Source organism: Cyanistes caeruleus, chromosome 11 (genome assembly GCF_971803275.1).
Source record: "Cyanistes caeruleus chromosome 11, bCyaCae1.hap1.1, whole genome shotgun sequence".
Taxonomy (NCBI): Eukaryota; Metazoa; Chordata; class Aves; order Passeriformes; family Paridae; genus Cyanistes; species Cyanistes caeruleus.
Genome location: NC_141711.1, coordinates 18,612,575 through 18,632,888, shown reverse-complemented (window position 1 = coordinate 18,632,888; position 20,314 = coordinate 18,612,575). Strand labels below are relative to the sequence as shown.

The following is a 20,314-nucleotide window of genomic DNA, read 5'->3' as shown; positions in this document are numbered from 1 at the left end:
TTTATCGGTGGAAGACCTTTTTAAAAAGTCCCAAACCCTGGAAAATGGACATATTAAATTTGATTTTTCCTTGGTGAAGTGGGGACTACACCGAGGCACTTGAACTTGATTTTAATGGGTTTGTCTTCAGTATTTTTCTTTCCTGACTCTCCCCAGAATGAAAATTTCATTGAAATATATGCTTATTTGCAACTTTTATGTTGTTTTTTCCCCTTGAAAAAATATTTTCTTCTGAAAGTACAGCCAGGTGTCAGAACGGAGAGCTGGCACATGTTGTTCTCTATTCTTGGTCTTGCCTCCTCTTTTAAATTATAATTTTTTCTTTTGTTTTTCCAAATGAAATGCATTTTCATTTTGAAAATGACTTAACAGGACTGTTCTTTCCAGACTGATTTGTTCAACCATCACTGCCAATATTCTGAACTCGTCAACTTCTTGCTTGGAGTAACTTGAAATGTTGCCACCCCCTAGAAGTGACAGTCTTGCTTTGGAGGATTAAAGAATAATAATAATTATTATTAATAGTAATTATTAACAAATAATAATATGGAAGCAAGAGACTTTAGGACACAATGTCAGGGAAACACCACTTATGTTTCTAATGGAGCATTTATCTGCCTTAATTTAATATATTTATAGCTGCTCTCACACATAGAATTTTATCTACCAATGGCATTACTGGTTACTATAATAAGTTGAACTAATCTGTATTTTTAAAAATTAGTATAACTCTTTCTTTTCTTGACTTTTGAAACCCACTCGTGACTTTTGGTGCTGTAACAGAATTAGCATTTAATTGCTTTCTGCAGTTGAAGTGCAAAATAAATTTCTCCTGGAGCTTTTGAAGGAGAAATGCAGGATAAAATCCACACGTCCAGTAAATATCGGAGCACATGAACTGCTCAGGAGCCTTGGGTGAGGGTGGAGCCTCGTGGATGTGAGTGTTCACATCTTCAGAGCTGGGTGAGTCTTGGAGAACATCATATCCACTTCTGCTGCAGTCAAGGAATCTGATCTAGAGGAATCCCTGGATAAAAGTGCACTTTTATTGCTTTTCCAGAAGCCACTCCAGCTCTTCCTTTTCATATTCCCTATCATTCTCAGGAGTTGTTTGGATGATCTTTGCATTCCATCTTTCACCATCTGACAGGCCATTAGAAGCAGCTGAGAGCTCCTGCATGAATTACTGTGAGCCCCTTGGCCATTGCTGAGCCACACGGAATCAGATTCCTGCCCTTTCAGACAAGTGCAAAACTTGTCTGCATTTTAGCAAATTCACCATGGGAGAAAATTCCCAGTGCAAGTGGAGCTTCTACTACAGCCAGGATCACACAGGGGTGTGGCTGGGGCAAGGTAAAAATACTTTGTTCCTCAGAAAAAAAAGCCCTTCTGTGTCTGGGGTTTGTGGATTGCAGCGTGTTCCCTGGCCGTGCAGAGTGGGGGATGTCTCAGAGATATCTGTCATCTCTCCGAGGATTTGATGAACGTGTGAGATCCTGGCTTCATTTTAATTTCTTTTGTAATGTAGATTAGAGGTAGTCCAGGATTAAAATGGAAATGTTTGTGTACAAGTATATTGTGAAATGTATCTAAGGAAATGCCCTGTCCTGTTTTTCAAGACAATGTTTGAGTAGGAAGAGCTCCTTCATGAGAGCAAGCAGTGGACTCAAACCATTGCATTGCTCCAGGAATCAGGACATCCTTTAGGAAAGAGTGTTTGGACTCAGAAATCCAGCAAGGGAATGGGAAATGGCAGGGCTTCTCTTGGCCATTCCAAATATCTGTCTTACTGTGCCTGCAGAAATGCAGGAATCTCCTTCTCTGCCTGGTCATTTGTTATTTTTGGTGGGTTTTTCTTGTTTGTTTGTGGGGATTTTTAGGTTTTTTTGTTTGTTTAGCTGGTTTGCTTTGGTGTTTTTCTCATTCTTTTCCCTCAGAGCTCTGCTAGAGCAGTCACTTCTGGCAGAAATTCTCTAATGGCACTTTGCAGCTCTGGCCCTTTCTGGAGCTGTTTTCCCCCAGTCCCCCAGCAGCATTCTGCTGCTTTGGTGCCTCCCCCACCTCTATCCATGTGAACTGGTCAAAAATTCCCAGAGTCTTCTGCAAACACCTTCAGCAACAATTTCTGAGCCCTCTGAGTCCTCCTTCTTGTCTCTGTCTTCAGCCCCTGCATCTCATGTGGATCCCCTTGCAAAAACTGCTGATGTCAAGCCCTGACAATCATCTGCTGTTTACAGGAGTGTAACAAACCTTTTAACTGTTCTTCCTTGAATTCTCTTTCCTTCTGTGGATTGCAAAGGGGGGAGGAGGCAGCCTGAGGTAAGAAGTTTTAACATCCCAGTGTTTACCAGGAAGCCCCAGGCATGATGTCTATTTTCCATTGTACAGCTTTCTGCAGCTTAAAGGTGGAATAAAAAGGAAAAGTCTTTTTGGTTCAGGCAGCTTCTGTTAAAATTCCCAAGGCAAAAGTCTGGACTGAAAAGAAAGTATGATAATCAGCTACATTGCTCAGTGCTGCTCAGCAGGGCTTTGGCTGGGTTACCCTTCCCTTCACTCATGCAACAAGTTGGAAAATACAGGAACAAGACATGGTCCCCTGAAATTTGGGCCTCCCAAGCCACTTGCATTGAGCTGTTGGTGGTTTCATGCTGCTGCTGCTGCCCAGGGCTGGGGTTCCTGATGGCTTCTCATGACCTAAAAGAGACTTTATTTCATGGGGTTCACCACTCAGGTGTTTTCTTACCATTTTTAAAATGTGCCACATTGCTCAGTGGGGACTCAAGCTGGAGATTTAAACCAGAAAGGACTTCCAGGAACTGGGGAGAAGGTGCAGCTGCTCCACAGCTCCTGTGAGGATGCTGCCTTACCCTCTGTCTGTGCTCCCCATGGAGGCAGGAAAGGTCTTCCCTGCAGAAGCCAAGGCAGCCAAGCAGTGTTCAGATTAAAAAACTGTAAAAATCAGTCAGAGGGAGAGGAGAAACCCAAAGCCAAATGATTTCCCTATCTCCTTGTCCAGATCTCTTGCGTGGGGTTGGAAGTGCTCTGGTGTTCCCATCTTCTCCCAGGATCCTGCCTGTGGAGTACAGCTCAAAATGTGTCTTTAGACATTTCATCTCTTTGAGCAGGCCTGGAAATAAATCACAGTGAGGAAGATTTGACCAGTTGTTGGTTTGGGTATGTTTTGTTTAATGGAGAGGACTTAAGTGAAAGATTTTCAGTGCCCAAAAAAATTTCACTGGGAGACACTTATTAAATTGTACACACACATATTGTGGAGTCCATTTTTCACCTTGATCTGGGCTTCATAACTGGGAAAAAGTGAAAAAAATTAAAAATTTTATTAATAGTAGAAAGAATACCTATAAAAGAGGAATAACTAGATACGAAAAAATATAGAGCAAATGGCAACAAGCTTATTTTTCTTAGGAGTGAAAATGCTGAGTGTAACACCAGCTAGTTTGAATTTCTGTGCAGTTTGTACTGATGTACATTGAAAAAAAACATTATTCCCATTCATTTGGACAGTCTAATTCTCCTCCATGCAAATTCCCTACCCTGGAATTTAGCTGGAGCAGAACAGCTGCAACATTGTGTGTGCTAGGCTCAGGTGCAATGTCCTCTTCTAAAGATGTGATGTCTGTCTCAATCTCCCAGCATTCATTTTTTTCCTAAAAAAAAAATAAAAATAATTAAACCCCATTGAATTAACATGAAATTGAGCCATTGCTCCTTCAAAACACTTCAAAATGTTGTTATTGTGGCTGTGTCATTTTGTGGTTCCAGCTCTCACCTTTCCTTAGGTCAGTTTGTGTCAGGTTTCCTGCTTTAGGCTGCTAAAGGGAATTTCAGGGTTTCAGGGAAGGTGAAACAGGCAGGAAAAGCCCCTGTCTTTGTTGCCATATTTGTCAGGACTGCTTGACCATGGATTAGATAAAATTCTTCTCTTTTTTTTTCTCCCCACTTTTTAAACTGTGATTTTCTTCCCTTTACTTTCTTTGCCAATAATTGTGGCAGAACTGAGCTCATTTCAGTAATTTCAGGTAGGTGATATTTGGAATTTCTCACTCATTCCATATCCAATTCTCAACAATTTTCTTCCCACTCTTCCAGCAACATTTTTCTTTCTCACACTTACTGCCCAGATTAAAGAACATCTTCTCTTCCCTTTCCAAGAAGTGTTATGTCTCAGGAAATGGCTTCTGGTAGATTTTTTTCCTTTTCCTTTTTTTTTTTTTTTTCCTGGGGATTCTAGAAACCTTCCATGTCTGTGATGAAATCATCTTGTTCTTAGATTGTATAAACGCAGCAGATGCCTGGTGAGGAAACCTGGAAATAGAATCCCGCGTGCGCAATCGCGCCTTGGCTCGGGAGCGGCGCGCAGGTGTCGCCAGGGCAGGAGGCGACCCTTGCATCCACCAGGCATGGCAGGATTGGCTCTGCAGGAGCTCTGCCACCTCATCTGCTCTGGGAAATGGCACTGGGAGCTGTGAAATCCTCTGGGGAGGGCGTCCAGCTCCTGCCAAGTGCAGGCAGCGTCGGGGTTATTGGGTTTGGCTTCCTCGCTGTCGAGCGTTTGTGTTGCTTTAGGCACAGAAATGAGCACCGGCTCAAGAGCTCATGGAAACAAGGAATTCTCCTGTGCCCCTTGGCTTAAATGGCCCAGGGGAATAAACAGTTGGTTTGAAAAGCACCGATTGCTGGGGAACTTGAACCAAATTTAATTAAACTGAATTAAAAGTAACCTGAGATGAATAGCCACATGAAGGTCTGGTGCCGTCCTCTGAGGAATTGGGTTCATTTACTTCCTAGTGAGGCACAATTGAATAGAAACTCAATGTTTTAATGCAGCATTTATCAGTTTTTTACCTTGTCTTCACCTTTTCAGCCCAGCCTACATTTCCTTTAGCATTTTCATTCAGGAGGGCAATTGAATGCATAATCAAGCACATCCATTTTTGTAAATCCTTTTCCATCCTGAGGGTCTTGCAGGGCCCATTCAAGATCCCATTTTCCACAGGAAAACGTTGCATGCATCTCCCTGTCTCTAAAAATCTGTCACCCTTTCATTAATATGCAGTTAATCAATTTGATTAATGAGTGAAAAACTCAGAAATGTCAGAAATGAGTCAGCTGAACAAAGTTAATTCTCTAGTCTTTTGTGGCAGCTTTACATCTTAATCTTCTTCTTTTTTTTTTTTTTTTTTTTTGGAGCATTTTACATGTGAGAATGTAGATTGCATTAAAAATGCACAAAAGTAGGCAGCACAAAAATCTGGTTTGTAAAGCCAATGTTAACATTATTTTGCAGCCCTCCTAGCATCATAGCAGCACCTAGAAATAAACAACTGTAAGTCTTTTGCAGTTCATCCCAGTTATGAAGCCCAGATCAAGGTGAAAAATGGACTCCACAATCTGTGTGTGTACAATTTAATAAGTGTCTCCCAGTGAAATTTTTTTGGGCACTGAAAATCTTTCATTTAAGTCCTCTCCATTAAACAAAACATACTGGAAAAAATATGAAGCCTTTTCAAAAAAAGTGAGCCAAAATTCGTTCATTTTAACACTTTGCAGTGTTTTGAAGCCTAAATTTTACCCCATTTCATGGCCTGTGTCAGTACAAAGCAAACCATCCCCAACAAGAAATGAAAATATTGGCAGAACTTTGCTGCAGATGCTGAAAACAACAAGTGGTGAACATCTTCTGATATGTTAGTCTCATTCTGTAAGTGTGCACAGAGAGTGTTACATAATGTTCTGCAGGCACTCAGCAATGAGGAATCAATGGAAAATCATGGATATTGGGGGGGTATAAGGGCCACACAGCCTTAAAAGCTGGTGTGTCCTAACAGGAATCCTTCATCATCTTTGCTGCTAAATCAATCACACTGATCCAGCTGTCACTGCACCAGAGGGTTTCATTGTGCTGCCCAGGGAGGAGCACCCTCAAGAGAAGCTAAACTATTTGAAAATAGCATTTTTTTATTAAAAAAATAGATTAATCTCAAAAGCATAGATTGCTGTCAGAGTTAGCAAAACACAACTTTTAAGGAGTGTTGCTGCACACACTCCAATTCTTTTCTCTTTCATCATCAAAATTAAACTGTGAGTCTCCCCAAGGATTTTTTAAACCGGTCTAAAGAGTCTGTCAGCACAAAGGGGGGCGAAGCAACCTGGAAAATAGGAGAAATGGAAGTTATTTGCCCTCTTCAAAACAGCTTGTTCTGCCAAAACCCCCCATTTAACCTCCTTCCTCCCAAAGCCTGGATGAGGTGAAGCAGCATATGGCTTCTAGAGACATTGCCCCAGTCTGTTTGGCTAAAGAAATTTAGTTCTTGTAAGAACTTTCTTTTTAAATTCCTGCTCTAAATATTGCTTCAATGGAAGGTCTAAGTGTCCAGGACAGGTTGGGGCTGTGCTGTGTGTCCCAACTCCTGCTGTCACCAGTGCTCATACGAGGCTGAGCTCAAGGGCAGCTCATGGTCCCCCTTTGGGTCATCATTCCTTGGAGAACTGCTGGATTTCTGAAACATTTGTGCTGTTTTTGTGTTGTTTCCAGAAGAAGGGATGAACCTGGGCTCCGTGGGGTGAGTGGGTGAGAGCTCTGTGTGATGTGGGGTCATGGGAGTGCCCTGTGGGGCTGGGGCTGGTCAGGGCTCAGGATGAGCCTGCAGAGCCTTTCCCAGCTGGGAGAGGGATAAACGTGGCTCTGGCTGGCTCTGGGGGCAGGTGCCAGCCCCAGGGGCTGCTCAGGGGTGCTGACAGCCAGGGCTCACCTGGGCATGCTGCTCACCCCAGGGCAGGACAGTCCTGCAGGGCAGCCAGCCTGGGCTGGCCCAGAGCTCCCCAACATTCCCTAAATTAGGAATGATGCCAGGAGCAACGCTGGCTGGATAAATCAGAGAGCACTCCAGCCTGGCCTGGCTAATCCCAGCTTGGCAACACCAGCCTAAGGCAAACGAGACTGGAGATGATGAGTTCCATCATCTGAGGGATGCTGGAGGGGATTTAGCATCCCACACTCAATACTTCAACCCTCCCTGGCAGACATTTATCAGATTTATCTTTAAAAGGTTCCAGTGATGGAAATTCCTGGATTCCCTGGATAATCCAAGTGTCCCTGCACCATTAATTCCTGGTGTGTCTCTTGTAAGAATTGAAACACAACTCTGCTCTGTTTTGTGCTTTGTGAGGATGTAAAGACCAATTTGCGGTGTTTTACTTTCAGCTGTATTTTGTCTACTTGAAGACAGCCTGATTATAAATACCAGGGAATAGGGGTTTGTGGAGACTTACCCCCAAATGGGAATTCCTTTCAATGGGAATGTGAAATTTGAGCAGCATGGCAGGGGTACAGAAAATGCAAATATTGCACTGAAGCTGACAGAGGGAGCCAAAATATTACCTTAAAAATGTTTACCTGGTTTTTGAAAAAAAAAATCAAAATTCCCTCAAATCAATGGGAACCCAAAAGCTCTGAAAACTTGAAATTGATGAAAGTTAATAACTTATGAAATAAAATATAATAATATAAAGTACAGGAATATTGAATGTTTTCTTATCTCATGGTGATTAAAAAAATCATTATTAATTCGGCAGCTTTAAGATACCAATTAGTATTCAAATTTCCAGAATCTTTATGATGTGACTTTTTAAATTTGAAGTATTTCTGGATCAAGTTCTAGGATTACTTTATGGTTGGAGTTGAGAGAAACTGTTACATCCCAAAGTTTGCCTGTGCTTACAGCTCCTCACTGTTGGTGGGCTTGAATTAGAATGTAAAATTATTACCTGGAAAAAAAATGAAATGTTTAAGCATAGAAACAAACCAGAAATACCTTTTGGAACAGGAAGACACTTTGCATGTATGCATATTTTCATGTATATATATATACACACAAACATAGATCTCTCCTTTTAGAAAAGCAGCATTTAAACAAGTAATTTCAATTATTCAATTTATTCAATTTTTATTTCAATTCAAAACACAGTCCAGGCCACGATTCCTTGGCAGTGCAGAGATCTGCACTGATATTGGCCACACTGATACTGGGAGAACTTTTTGATGTGAGACATGATGACAGAATTTTAATCTTTTACTGATTCCTCGTGCCTTAAAGCTTCCCAGCACGAAGGAATGGAGATGAGAAATGGAATGAAAGCAGAAAATGCTGCAGTTCATGAAGGGGTTTTGTGGCTGAACTCTACAAATCTTCCTGATGTCCTTTGGCCAGGTTTTCTCCTGATCCTGAGTGAGGCAGGGACAGCACCAGGAGAGGCCCAGGTGCTCCAGGACTGCCTCCAAGGACACTCACTGAATTTTCTGGGCTTGCAGGGTTTTGTGTTGTTTTTTTTTTTTAGTTGAAGCTCCTCAATTGGAAATTTTCTTTATCAGTTCCTTTTCAGCTCTTAAACTCTGAAAACTCTGAATGGCTGTTTGGGGACCTGTTAAATCAGTCACCTTTCCTCAGCAACCTCTCTCTGCAGGGCCTGCAGGGTGGAAAAAGTTGGCAATTTCTCTCTAAATGGGTGTGAGAAGTGTGTCAGAGCTTGGAAAAGGCTTCTGCTGGCACAGAGCATCATCAGAACAACTACAATCAGCTAGGAAGTTTGAAAAGAAATGTTTGTGTGAGTGTGGTCAGGCATCACCACTCCATCCATCCCCTGCTCCACCTGGGGTTTTAGAAGCTCCAGTGAAAAACCTGTCAAAATTTCCAGGCAAAGTCAACCTTTTATCAATTACATTTTCACAAATTTTCGGTGGTATTCCTGTTAAATCCTCTCCGTTAGTACATCTTGTTTTAAAGCACCAAAAAACCCAAACAAACAAGAAAGAAAAGGGAGTATTTTTGGAAGGGAGCACATTTAATTTCTACCAGAACACAGTCAAAGAGGGATGGAACAGCACAAGCATCCATTACTGAGGCAGATGCCACCCCAAACCCCTTCCTCAGTGATTTGCTCTTTTCATCCCTGTGCTTCAGACAGAAAGGGAAGAGGCTCTGTGGATAAGCACAAGACAGACAGCTCTCCTCTGATTATGCATTTATGAGCTATTTGCTGTTCTCTGTCGATGTGAAACGTTTTTCAGGGCTCTATTTAAAGCCGAGTGCCCCGATGAGAGCTGCTTTTTGGGGAACATTTCTGTATTTTCCCAGGTTTCTGTGTTTCCTGGGGCTCTCAGTGATCCGAGCCTCCTCTCCTTCCAGATGCACTTCAGAAATGCTGGAAGTGGTTCCTTTTTGGGGCTACCTAAAAACAGAGGCCAGGCAGAATTAAGGGAATAAAAAGCAGTTTCTATTTACTGAAGGGTCTCCAGGTACATTTTGGGCTGCACCCAAAAATGGCCAGTGGGTCCCAGGTCTGACACTTTTCTAAGCTGGCTCCATTTGCACATTGGGGGTTCATCTCCCAATTGCAGCTGCAGGGAATGAAGTCATTTAGGGCAGCTTTGCTGCCCCCAAGTCCCTTTTGTTTCCATCTCTCAGGCCTGGGGCAGTGAGGTGTCCTTGATTGCAGGCCTGGGGAGGAATTGCTGTGTCTGAGCAGGATGGGGAAGCAGCAGCTGAGCCTGCACATGGAGTTTGGAGTCAGGCACTAAAGAACTGCAGCACTGCAAATGGATGGAAAATACAAAAGCTGAAATCCTAAGGCATCAGAGGTCATCAGGAATTTCTCCCAATGAGAAATGGGAGCGTTCTTCCTGTTTTTAGAACCCAACTGCAGCTTTATCCCTGACATGGCTGCTTAGCTGCAGCTCCAAACTTAGCAGATTTCCCCCACATGATATATATTTTTGCCTTCATCCATTTGTGTTTTAAAAGACAACTTTATCCCAGGAGCTGCAGTGTTCCCTCTGCCATTTTTTTTTTTCCCTAATAGCAAGGTTAGAATTCTAAATCAAACTTAATTAAACTTTTCCAAGTGAGTAAATGTCAACATATGGACAGCCACTTCCCTGCTAATATCAAGCTAACAGAAATTCTAATTTCTAATTGGTTTTATTCCTAATGATTTGTTTGCATTGGCACAATAGCCTATTCTAAATGTGGTCTTGCATCATGTGATCATGAAAAAAAAAGGATTTATTTTCTCCTTCTTTTACTCTGAATTAACCAATGACATTTATTAGTGTTCCATCCAGAGCTCTGGGATCACAGTTCCCTACACTGCTAACTCAATTTAGTCCATACATCTTTCAAACTGAGTTTGTGTTTTACACTGATTTTTTTTTCATAGCTATGACATTTGGACAAGCTGATCTGAGGGGGATCCCTTATTTGTGCTGTGTGTTCTTCAGTGCTGGAAATTGGCTTTTGATGAAGTCTGAACCAAAAACACTTTTCTGGTAGAGTCAAGGCTGACTCTACTCCAGGCAGAGTTTCTGGGGGTATCACAGCTGGCTGCTAATTCAGATTTCTCAATGCATTTTTATTGTGCACTGGAGCTGCTTTATTCCATGGAAAACCCCGAGAAAAAGGGTCTAAACTGAGAAAAACTCTTTAAGATTAAGACCATGTGCACCTGTTCTGCATTCTTGGAATAGTGACTTAAATTTGGAGACTTTTGTAGCTCTATTTTTTCCTATATCCTGCACGAATACAAACAAAACTTCAACTTTCACCAGAACTTTCCTCGTGGGCATTGATATTTGTACTGAAATGAAAAGCAATGTCAGAATCACTTGTTATTGACAAATGTACTTTTCATGTTTGATTTATTTAAATTTTTTTCCCACTGTTTCTACAGAGAGAGTTAAATAATATTGAATATATTTCTTTATGGAATAGTTGTAGGTCATACTAAGAGTTCTTTCTTTTTGAGAGAGGGTCACTGTAACAATTATCCCAGCCTTCCTTGCACTATGGAATACATTGTCCTGTAATTTTGGCTCACAGCCTCTCATTTAACCCCTCAAATAATTATTACTTACAGAATTTTAAAGAGGAGTGATTATTTAATTTAATTATTTTGTCTTTTGATAATATTATTTTTTCTTTGTTTAGTAACGCCTGTGAAGATGTTTAGAGTTGTTTATTATTATGGGGGTAAACAAAACACTTGTTCTGCAAATTCCTACTGGGCTGCAGGAATTTAAGTGAATGAAATTGCTCTTTTCTAGGTGTTTTGATGAAGATATATTCCACTGGTTAATTTAGAATATGCCCATCTTGATTTTTGCCATATTTTAAAATCCTTACAAAGACCTGCTTCTAGATTGTGTGAAAATTTATTAGTAGAAATTGTCTTTTCTGAAGCTTCCCATTATAAAATCCTTGATTCTTAATTTCCTGCTTTCCTGGCTGGATATCTCCAGTCAGTCTGTCTGTTTTCATGACTTTCCCCTATTTTGATCCCATCACCTTTGGAATGAGAGGACAAACGAGATCCTGCTCATCCAGCACTGCTTGGAGTTTTTCGAGTCAATCGATATTTTTTTATTGCAAGGTGGAGTTTTTTATTTTCATGTATTTTATATTGGTTTTTATTTATTGCAACCTGTTTTTTCCCCATCAAACTCTCCATTCCGTGGGGTTCCCACACAAGGGCAGCTTTGGGAGCCAGTTCCTGACTGCATGGCAGAAGTTTGAGACTCAAGCTTGTGTCAGTAACAGCACACTGAGAACTTGCAAAGTGCAAAATGTGCACTTTTTGTCGTGTGGGACCTGCAGATTGAGGAATTATTTCCTCATGCAAAGTGACCTATATCTGCTTGCTACAAATCTGTGCTGGGCTGCAGGATCTGACATCCCCCAGCTGCCTTCCCTTCTGGAGAGATGTGCAGATCTCTGACCAAACTTTTGGATATTGCTCATCACACATTGCCAGGGTGCCAGGCACGACTCAGCTCTCGGCTGGGGACGGTAGGAAATGAGATTTAGAACTTTGGGACGGCATAAAAAAATCTTCTCACATATTTTCCAGGAAGAGATCCTCCAGAAATATTAATTCTGCAAGTAGGGCTCGGCTAGGACGTGACCTTGCAAGTCAAGTGGTTGAATAACTGCACTTGAATCCTTGTTAATAAACACAGAACAACTTTCCAAGGTCTGATTCCTGCGTTTGGAACCCATGTTTTACCTTTGGAATATGAGGTTATATTTACCAGACATCTCTAGCTCGGAGCAATACGAGTGAAGCTACAACAACCCAATGTCAAGGTTTTTCTCTTGCAGTCCCTAAGGACTGGACTCGTGATGAAAATTCCCATTTTTTTTTCCTTTTTCTGTTTTTTTTTTCTGTGGCAGCAAAAGGAAACAAAATTGAATATAAACATTGTAGAAGCATTTGCTTAGTCTTTTGGTGGAGAGAGGACCCATCCCTTTGCCTGACCTTTCCAAATGCATTTCCTTGGAGATGCCAGGCAGAAGAATCTTCCTTGACACCTCCCATCTCCTGAAGTGGAGGGAATATCTCAATTCACATTCCTGTGCTCATGAATGTTTGTGATCAGGCTGAGGAAAGTGTGGATATATCTGTCTCTGTGCTTGCAGGGCCCCCAGATTTGTTTCCTTGCATATAGATGCCAGAAATGTGTAAATATTTAATAGGAAGCTCTGGAGCTGACAGTTACGTAAGGAACCCACAGGGACAGCAGCCCTTTGCTTCCCCCTCCCCGCCCCCCTGGAGCCCTTACATAACAACCTGATGGATCACAAAGCCAGGAATTCTAATATTGGGTTCAAATAGCTGTCCAAAAGTCACTTTTAGTGAGTGCAGAACCCCCCTGAACCTGGGTGTTTTGTAGGGTGATTCTGTCACACTGTGGGTTTGGAGAACACTGATTCCTGCAGGTAACTTGGAAATGTTGACTGAACTCTTGGACAGAGTGAGAGGAAGGCAGAAATCATTGAATTACCAGTAATTTCTGCCCCTTTTCCTGGGCTGTGGCAGTGCCCAGCCCTCGTGGGAAGTGATTCCACATCTGCTGATGCATCCTCACCCAGAGGAGGATTTGGGGCAGGAGCGCTGGTGGCAATCACTCCTGGGACTAATCGTGTAGCAAAACCCACCAGGCAAAGAGGAATCTGCAGAAATAAATGCTGCAGTGTCTGTTACAGCTCTAAAAGCCTTGTTAAGAAGGGGAATTGATCGTTTTTATCGCCTAATTTTTGGGTCATTGTTCCTTTTCTTGCACAGCTAAACGCATTTGTGAAGTAAGAATCATCAGTGGTGGTGTTGGGAGCCAGAGCCCAGCTCTGCTGATGAAAAAGCTGTAACTTGGAGCTGCTCAATTTGCTTTAATAACATCAGTGCTGAAGCTGCAGCGAGGGAAAAAAAATGTCTTTAGAGAAAGCAATTCAATAAAAAGTTTTTTTTTATCAGGGGAACTGTTGTCTTTCTGATGACAAAACCAGTTTGACTGACTAAAAAAATTACCTCTGGGGGTGTGAGGAGATTTTCCTGGGGAATTTAAATGCCACAAGGTATTCTCAGCTTAAAAATAGCAGCGTGTAGGTTGAAATGAGTAGCTGAGAGGTATGTGCTGTAGGTCGGGATTTAGGAATACAGATGTTCCCAGATTTTTAAAAATGTACTTTTTCTGATTTAAAAATTACCGTGCTGAGGCTCAGGACCGCATAGTTTGTAATTATAATCATTATTTTATTCAAAGCAGCTTTAAGAATCTCCTGATAACGGCTGGAAATTTTAAGCAGATATTCTTTATAGCTGCACAGATCCCTTCTCTGTGCTCTTCCTTCTGTATCTGCCCAGATTTGGTTGCTATTAGGAGAAATGTGTATTGAAATGGTGTAAAAGCACCCCAGATCCAGCAGGATGAGAGCCTGGCAAGCTGTCAGGTGATGCTGTCTGGCTTTTTGTGGACTTTCCCTATTATTTCCCTTTCTTGCTTTCTAGCTTTCACTGAGTTGAAATGATTAATAACAGCCACCTGATTATTACCTCATGATGCCTCTTGCTCGCTGCTCCTGGAGTGCTTCAGCCTCTTCTTGTGTCTCCTTCTTCCCCTTCCCCTTTTCACCACAAGCACCTTCAAGTTTTTCCTAACTTTCCCTTTAATAACCTATGCCTTTCTTCCTTTCTTTTTTCCTTCCAAACCCTTCCATATAATTAAATTCTGTTTGTGCAGAGCAGGTTTCTCAGGCCAGTTTTGAATTTTCTTGAAACGAAGCCCAGCCCAGGTGAGTGCCTGGGGCTTTGCTCAGCTCTGCAGGCTCCTGGGCAGGTTTGGAGCCCCCCCAGCCCCTGCTGAGATGGAAATCCAGCTGCTGCCACTTCAGCTGGGCTCACTGCCTGTGATGGTGGCAGAACTTTCCTATTCTTCCCTTCCTGAACCCTCCTTTCCTTTGGATTTTTCCTTCCTTTCACCTCCCCTCTGTAGAAAACTTCCCAACAGCTTTGCTGATCTATTTCTGGCCCAGTTCTAAGCTTTTAAAGCTCTGTTCTCCTTCCACAGGGTTCTGGTAAAGTCTCTTCAGGTATTTTATGGGCACAAGAGTCACCTTGGTCCCCTTTTGTGTTTCTGAGCGTTCTGTGAGGCTGTGCTGCCAGGTTCTCCCTCTCCTGGGGAGTTCCAGCTCACCTGGGTGTTCCTTTTGGGATAAACTGATCCATTTTTGGGCTCCATCTCCTTCTTCTGTGCCAAAGGAGTCCCAGCCCTTTACATCCTTGCCTTGCAGATCTTCAGCATCTCAGTTTCAAACCCTGCAACATTTTCTGTCCTGTGAGGGTGAGGCTTTGGCCACGACACAAGTTCAGAGGTGTGGCAGAAAAGAGCTCCATATTTTACACTTGTTTACCTCTCTGGATTTGGATTTTCTGACAGATAGGGCCTCTGTTAAATGTAATTTAAGATGAGAACATCACAATTCACTGTCTTTGAATAAAACCCTGCCACAAATCACATCTGCATATTAACAACTCTTTTGTGATGCTTTTCACTCAGTGCATTTCAATAAAAACTCAGATTTTTGGGCAGCATCGAGAGCCACGTGCTCCCTGTGAAAGCAGAACAGCAATTTTATACCTCACCATGAACTTTTCAAGCTTTTGTGAACATTTTCACTAAATATTAGATGCTTTAAACTCAATTTTGCTACTTAGGGGTATTAATATGATGTATTTCATGTATTTTATTAATATTTCTCATTTTTTTCACAAAGGTCAATACTGTGTCACTCAGCACTGCAATAATGACAGATTATCCAAATATAGAGTTAAGAAGTTTGTGTCTTTTCCCCCTATAAATACATAAAGTTTCTTCCTGTAAATCCATATAAATCTTCCTATAATTTCTAGAAAAGCCATAACAGCAGAAAAAAAAAAATTAAAAACCCAATTGTTTTTCCTGAAGTATATAGGAAAACATTAGAGAGACTCAAACCAATGGAGATGCAGGTTTCCTTTATATTTTTTTTTCCTGTTAAAAGTAACACCTCTGAAACAGTTTGGAACCAAAACCCATGTAATTCAGAAAATGGTTCCTGACAGATGGAAACTTGTAAAGGGCAGAGGTTGCATTTTAAAATCCTGCTTTTCATATTTTAAAAAAATCTGCTTGAAAATCTTGCTCTTGTAAGAGGCAGAGAGTTTTCTGCTGGAGTTTATTCCTACATCAAAGAACATTTCACATGGATTTATGTAGTGCTTTTATCCCATTTCCTTTCTGTGATGTGTAAAAAGCAAAGGCAAAATTTTGGGAAATTCTGATGGTCTGATTGATTTCTCAAAGTGTCCCATAACCTGGGCCAGGGGATCTCTGGGGTTTTAGAGAGGCCACATTGAATCTCAGCCATTAATGACTCAAAACTCCAAATTAAACTCTGAATTTCCTCCATCCCTCTAAAAGACTTCAGGTCTTGATGAAGTCTAGCAATTAATTTCTCTGCTCTTAAAATTCCTTCAAACACCTCTGCTCTACCTGAATTTATCATTGTCAGATGAAATGAACAGGGAAAAAAAAAAAAGATGCATTTGAAATCTTGTTGTTTTCATTGGGTTGTGGAGGATTGTCTCAGGATTTTAAATCATAAGCATGATTTTTTATTCAGTGTGGAAGCCTGTCAGATTTAGGGACACTTTCCAAGAGCTTGATATAAGTTCAATCTGTTTCCTTCAGATTTTCTTTCATTCTTACAAACAATTTTTTCAGCTGGAATAAAACAAATTTTTCAGTTGAAAAATGAATTCTTTTATTTGATTGTTCTTAATCTATGAGGTATCTACAGGTAATTCCTTTTATGTTAATGATAATATCTTCTATTATTTGCATGCTCTGTGGTACCATTTATGTGAGTGTGGAGATCAGTTCTGACAACACAAACACAAAATTAACCTCACTGCTCAGGTCAAGGAATATATTTCTTTTTCACCTGGTTTTGCTTCATTTATTTTTATTTTTATTTATTTTTATTTTTATTTATTTTTATTTTTATTTTTATTTTTATTTTTATTTTTATTTTTATTTTTATTTTTATTTTTATTTTTATTTCTATTTCTATTTCTATTTCTATTTCTATATTTTTATTTTTATTTTTATTTCTATTTTTTTATTTTTTATTTCTATTTCTATATTTTTATTTTTATTTCTATTTCTATTTTTATTTCTATTTTTATTTCTATTTCTATTTCTATTTCTATTTCTATTTCTATTTCTATTGCTATTTCTATTTCTATTGCTATTTCTATTTCTATTTCTATTTTTTTATTTTTTTATTTTTATTTCTATTTTTATTTCTATTTTTATTTTTATTGAAGGGTATTGGAAATATTACCCTGCACCAGCTCTTTGTAATCTTGTACAAGCTGGACTAAATTTCAACCATGAGAAAAGAAAATAAAATCACTATTTGACTGTGGCTAGACCAGGCCATGTTTCTTTTGTGAGGAATAGAAGAGGAGGTTTGCTGTTAAAAAAACCAAAAATATTCGTCATATTTAATTCTAAGTCATATCTTATGCAAAAGGGAGAGTGAATTCTGGTGTTCTATCTGCTGAAACAGAATTACTTGCACTAGGAAACCATTTAAAACAGTCAATACAAAAGTGACTCTGTTGGTTTGGCAAAGGAATCTAAAAGTCCAACACCGCCCAACTAAGAGGATCAAAGTTAAACAGAACAAAATTCTTTAGTCCTTCCCCAAATCCCCATTCTGTCACAGGAGGAAGGTCCAGGGGTGGATTTTGAGCTCCATTTGTGGCTGGAGATGAGCAGCTGCAGGGAATCTCAGTGAAAACTGCAGAGAACCTGGCTAAAAACTCTGCTTCTTTTCATTTTCCTCCTCTCTGAGCGCCTGTTCAGGCTCATCTTTCTTCCTCTGACTTTTGGTAGTTGTGGTGTTGTTCACACGCAGGAGTAATTACTCAGATGGTTAATGAACCAGGATGCTCCTGTTTGTAATTTGAATATAGAAATCAGGTTGGTCCTTAATCCTCTCTAGTGAGAGGTGATGAATAAACCAAATTAAACTTTGGTCAGAGGTGGAAGGGAAGTTGCTGAACCCCTCCTGGTGCCTGGAAAAGTGATGTCAAATTCCAGCCTGGTCCCATTCTTCATGGAAAATGGAAAAAATTCTTCCCAGCTGCCTCAGGAGAGGAGGCTCTGCTGAGTTCTCCCCTCTCCCATCAGCTGGGATTTCTCTGGAACGTGTCCTTGGCTCTCCAGTGTTTCTCCCAGGTGCTCTTTCAGTAAAAAGGAGAACTCTGGTGCTTTCCTTTGGTGAATATTATCTAGAAAGGCTATTTAAATTTTAATTGCATCCAACCTTGAAGTAAATAATTAGCAGATGTATATAAAGTAGTTCAGAATTAACAGTTCAGAACACTGATTCTCTTAATACCGTTTTGCTTGTGGCAGGAATAATGTACTTGCAGTTCTAGCAGCATCCCACCGCATTTCTCTATAGGGAAGACTGGTGAATTAATATCAGGGAATAATTTTTACTCAGTGTTCCTTAATTATTTCATTATCAAATTAAAATGCTGATAAATTCAGTTTACCCCAGTATCTTTTTAACAAGTGTTCCCTATAAGTGTGTTTAGTTGAGAACACTTAGAAATTGTGCTGAAAATGGTTTAAAAAAAATTGTGTTAAAATAGTTTAATTTAATCTGGCAGGGTGTTAATGTTAACTTAATGCCATCGATTTACATTGATTAATGTCATTCACTGTTTTTGTCCTTCCTGTCACTTTCAGTATTGTTCTTATCCTGCAGGTTTTGGTGGCTCAGGTGAAGCTCTGAGTCCTCTCTCACATAACAGAATTGGCGCTTTCTCTTTCCATTTGTTTAGTCTGGGTTCACCAAGGATGGGTTGCTCAGCAGAAAAATGAGAAGGATTAAGATTTCTGTCAATTTATTTAAATTTTTTCTTTTCCACAGACTTTATTTGTCCTTTTCCTCCACTCTGCCTGGTTTCATTAGCAGGCAGTGCTTGGAAGAGCAGCTCCATTCCCTCACCTTGTCATGCCACAGCAAATTTTACTGCTCGAGATGCACCCGACCTTCCCTAAACTGCTCCTTAACATCTCTGCAGGGTGTGGAACTGCAACAGGAGGAGCTGAGGATGAGGGGGAGGCCGAAGCTGGCTGGATTGAAGGTGCTGCCATCCTCCTGTCTGTCATCTGTGTTGTCCTGGTCACTGCCTTCAACGACTGGAGCAAGGAGAAGCAGTTCCGCGGGCTGCAGAGCCGCATCGAGCAGGAGCAGAAGTTCACCGTGGTGCGAGGGGGACAGGTCATCCAGATCCCCGTGGCAGAGATCGTGGTTGGGGACATTGCACAGGTGAAATATGGTGAGTGCACCACCTTTCAACCCTTGGTTTGCTCTGCTGGCCCTTCCCAGCAGGATGGACACGCTTCTCTGGCAGGGATGGGGAAGGCAGGATTATGGCACATTTATAGGACAGAAAAGTCAGTATTGGCCACGGTGAGGTGACACCTGAGCTGTCAGGGATGGGAAAGGCAGGATTATGGCACATTTATGGGACAGAAAAGTCAGTATTGGCCACGGTGAGGTGACACCTGAGCTGTCAGGGCAAAAAGAGAACCTAGGAACCTGCTGTGAAACTGCACCAGGAAATCAGTTTAGCTGGTGTAAACTTCTTTCACTGACCAGCACAAGGACTGTTCATACAAAGGTATCCTCCCTCTGTGGTGGAGGATTGCATTATTCAGATTTATTTCTTTTTATTTCTGTCCAGTTAGGGATAAGAAGAAGTATTTTTGAATGTTGTGTAGAAGGGAATTGGGCCTCTGTGATCACCTCACGAGATGCTCCAGATCCAGACTGATCCCCCAGATCAGGTGCCTGATAATTCCATGTTGTAGGGAAAGCCCTGTGCTCCAGGGGAGTGAAAGGTCCTGCAGGACCTCTGGAGAGAGTTGTTAACTCCAGCAATATCCCTCTTCCAGCAGCCATCACATTTCTCCTGGGCTTACCTAAGGGCTTCCTGAGGGCAGCTCAGCTGTTAATTAGCTGCTGTTAATTCCTCTGAAGTCTGATGGAGAAACCTTCAGGTGATGTGAAGAGCACTTCCCTGCCAAACCCCCCTGGTGGGGATGTCCATTGTGTGCTAAATGCGATACATTTGGATTTTGGGATAGCATTAAGCAGAAAATGGTTGCAGTAAAAGGCCTTTCCTTGCAGGATTGCAATACTGTGGTTTTTGGGGACAGGTTCATGAGTAATTCCTTCCCTTCTGCTTTCATTTCACCTTTTAATGCAAGTAACTGTGATTTTATAGCAAATCCCACCATGTCACTGTAACAGCGATCTCATGGCGGTTTTCCATTGCCACCTTCTGACCACAGGTGACCTCCTACCTGCTGATGGGATCTTTATTCAAGGAAATGATCTCAAAATCGATGAGAGCTCTTTGACTGGAGAGTCCGACCAGGTCCGCAAATCCGTGGACAAAGACCCGATGCTGCTGTCAGGTAAAATCTGCCCCATCCCCTCTGAGCTCCTGCTCTGCCCTCTCCAGGGGTGCAGAGCCAAGCTGGAGCTGTGGTGGGTGCCTGTTTTCCTGGGAAAGCTGCTCTGGGAGCCTAGGAGCCAATGGCATTTTTTGGAGGATATTTTTATCCACCTTTGTCATCCAATTCAGAAGATTCCCTCAGAACAAAACACAGGGATACAAATAGCAAGCTCTTAATTAAAATGTATTTGGAATTAGTGACACATCTTAGAGGAGGCTCTGATAAATTTCTGAGGAAGGTTTCAGAACTTTTCCTTTCTGACTGAACCAACCAAGTCTTTGCTGTTTTTTTAAGATTTTTCTGATCTTCAGGTTTGAATGGAATTTATTTTGGGTTTTTTTTGGGGGGGGGGGCGGTGGTTGACCCAATTTGTGTATT

General features: G+C 41.2%; 1 protein-coding gene across 20 annotated transcripts in view; it reads left to right on the top strand.

The window, feature by feature from the left end:
- ATP2B2 (ATPase plasma membrane Ca2+ transporting 2) overlaps nt 1–20,314 on the top strand; it is a 393,957-nt gene that overhangs the window by 286,985 nt on the left and 86,658 nt on the right. For all 20 annotated transcript variants that reach the window (XM_086846968.1, XM_086846971.1, XM_086846959.1 and 17 more), the window contains 2 exons: nt 18,493–18,750; nt 19,769–19,894. In XM_086846968.1, coding sequence (XP_086703094.1) covers nt 18,493–18,750; nt 19,769–19,894 — 384 coding nt within the window. The remainder of the gene's footprint in view (nt 1–18,492; nt 18,751–19,768; nt 19,895–20,314) is intronic.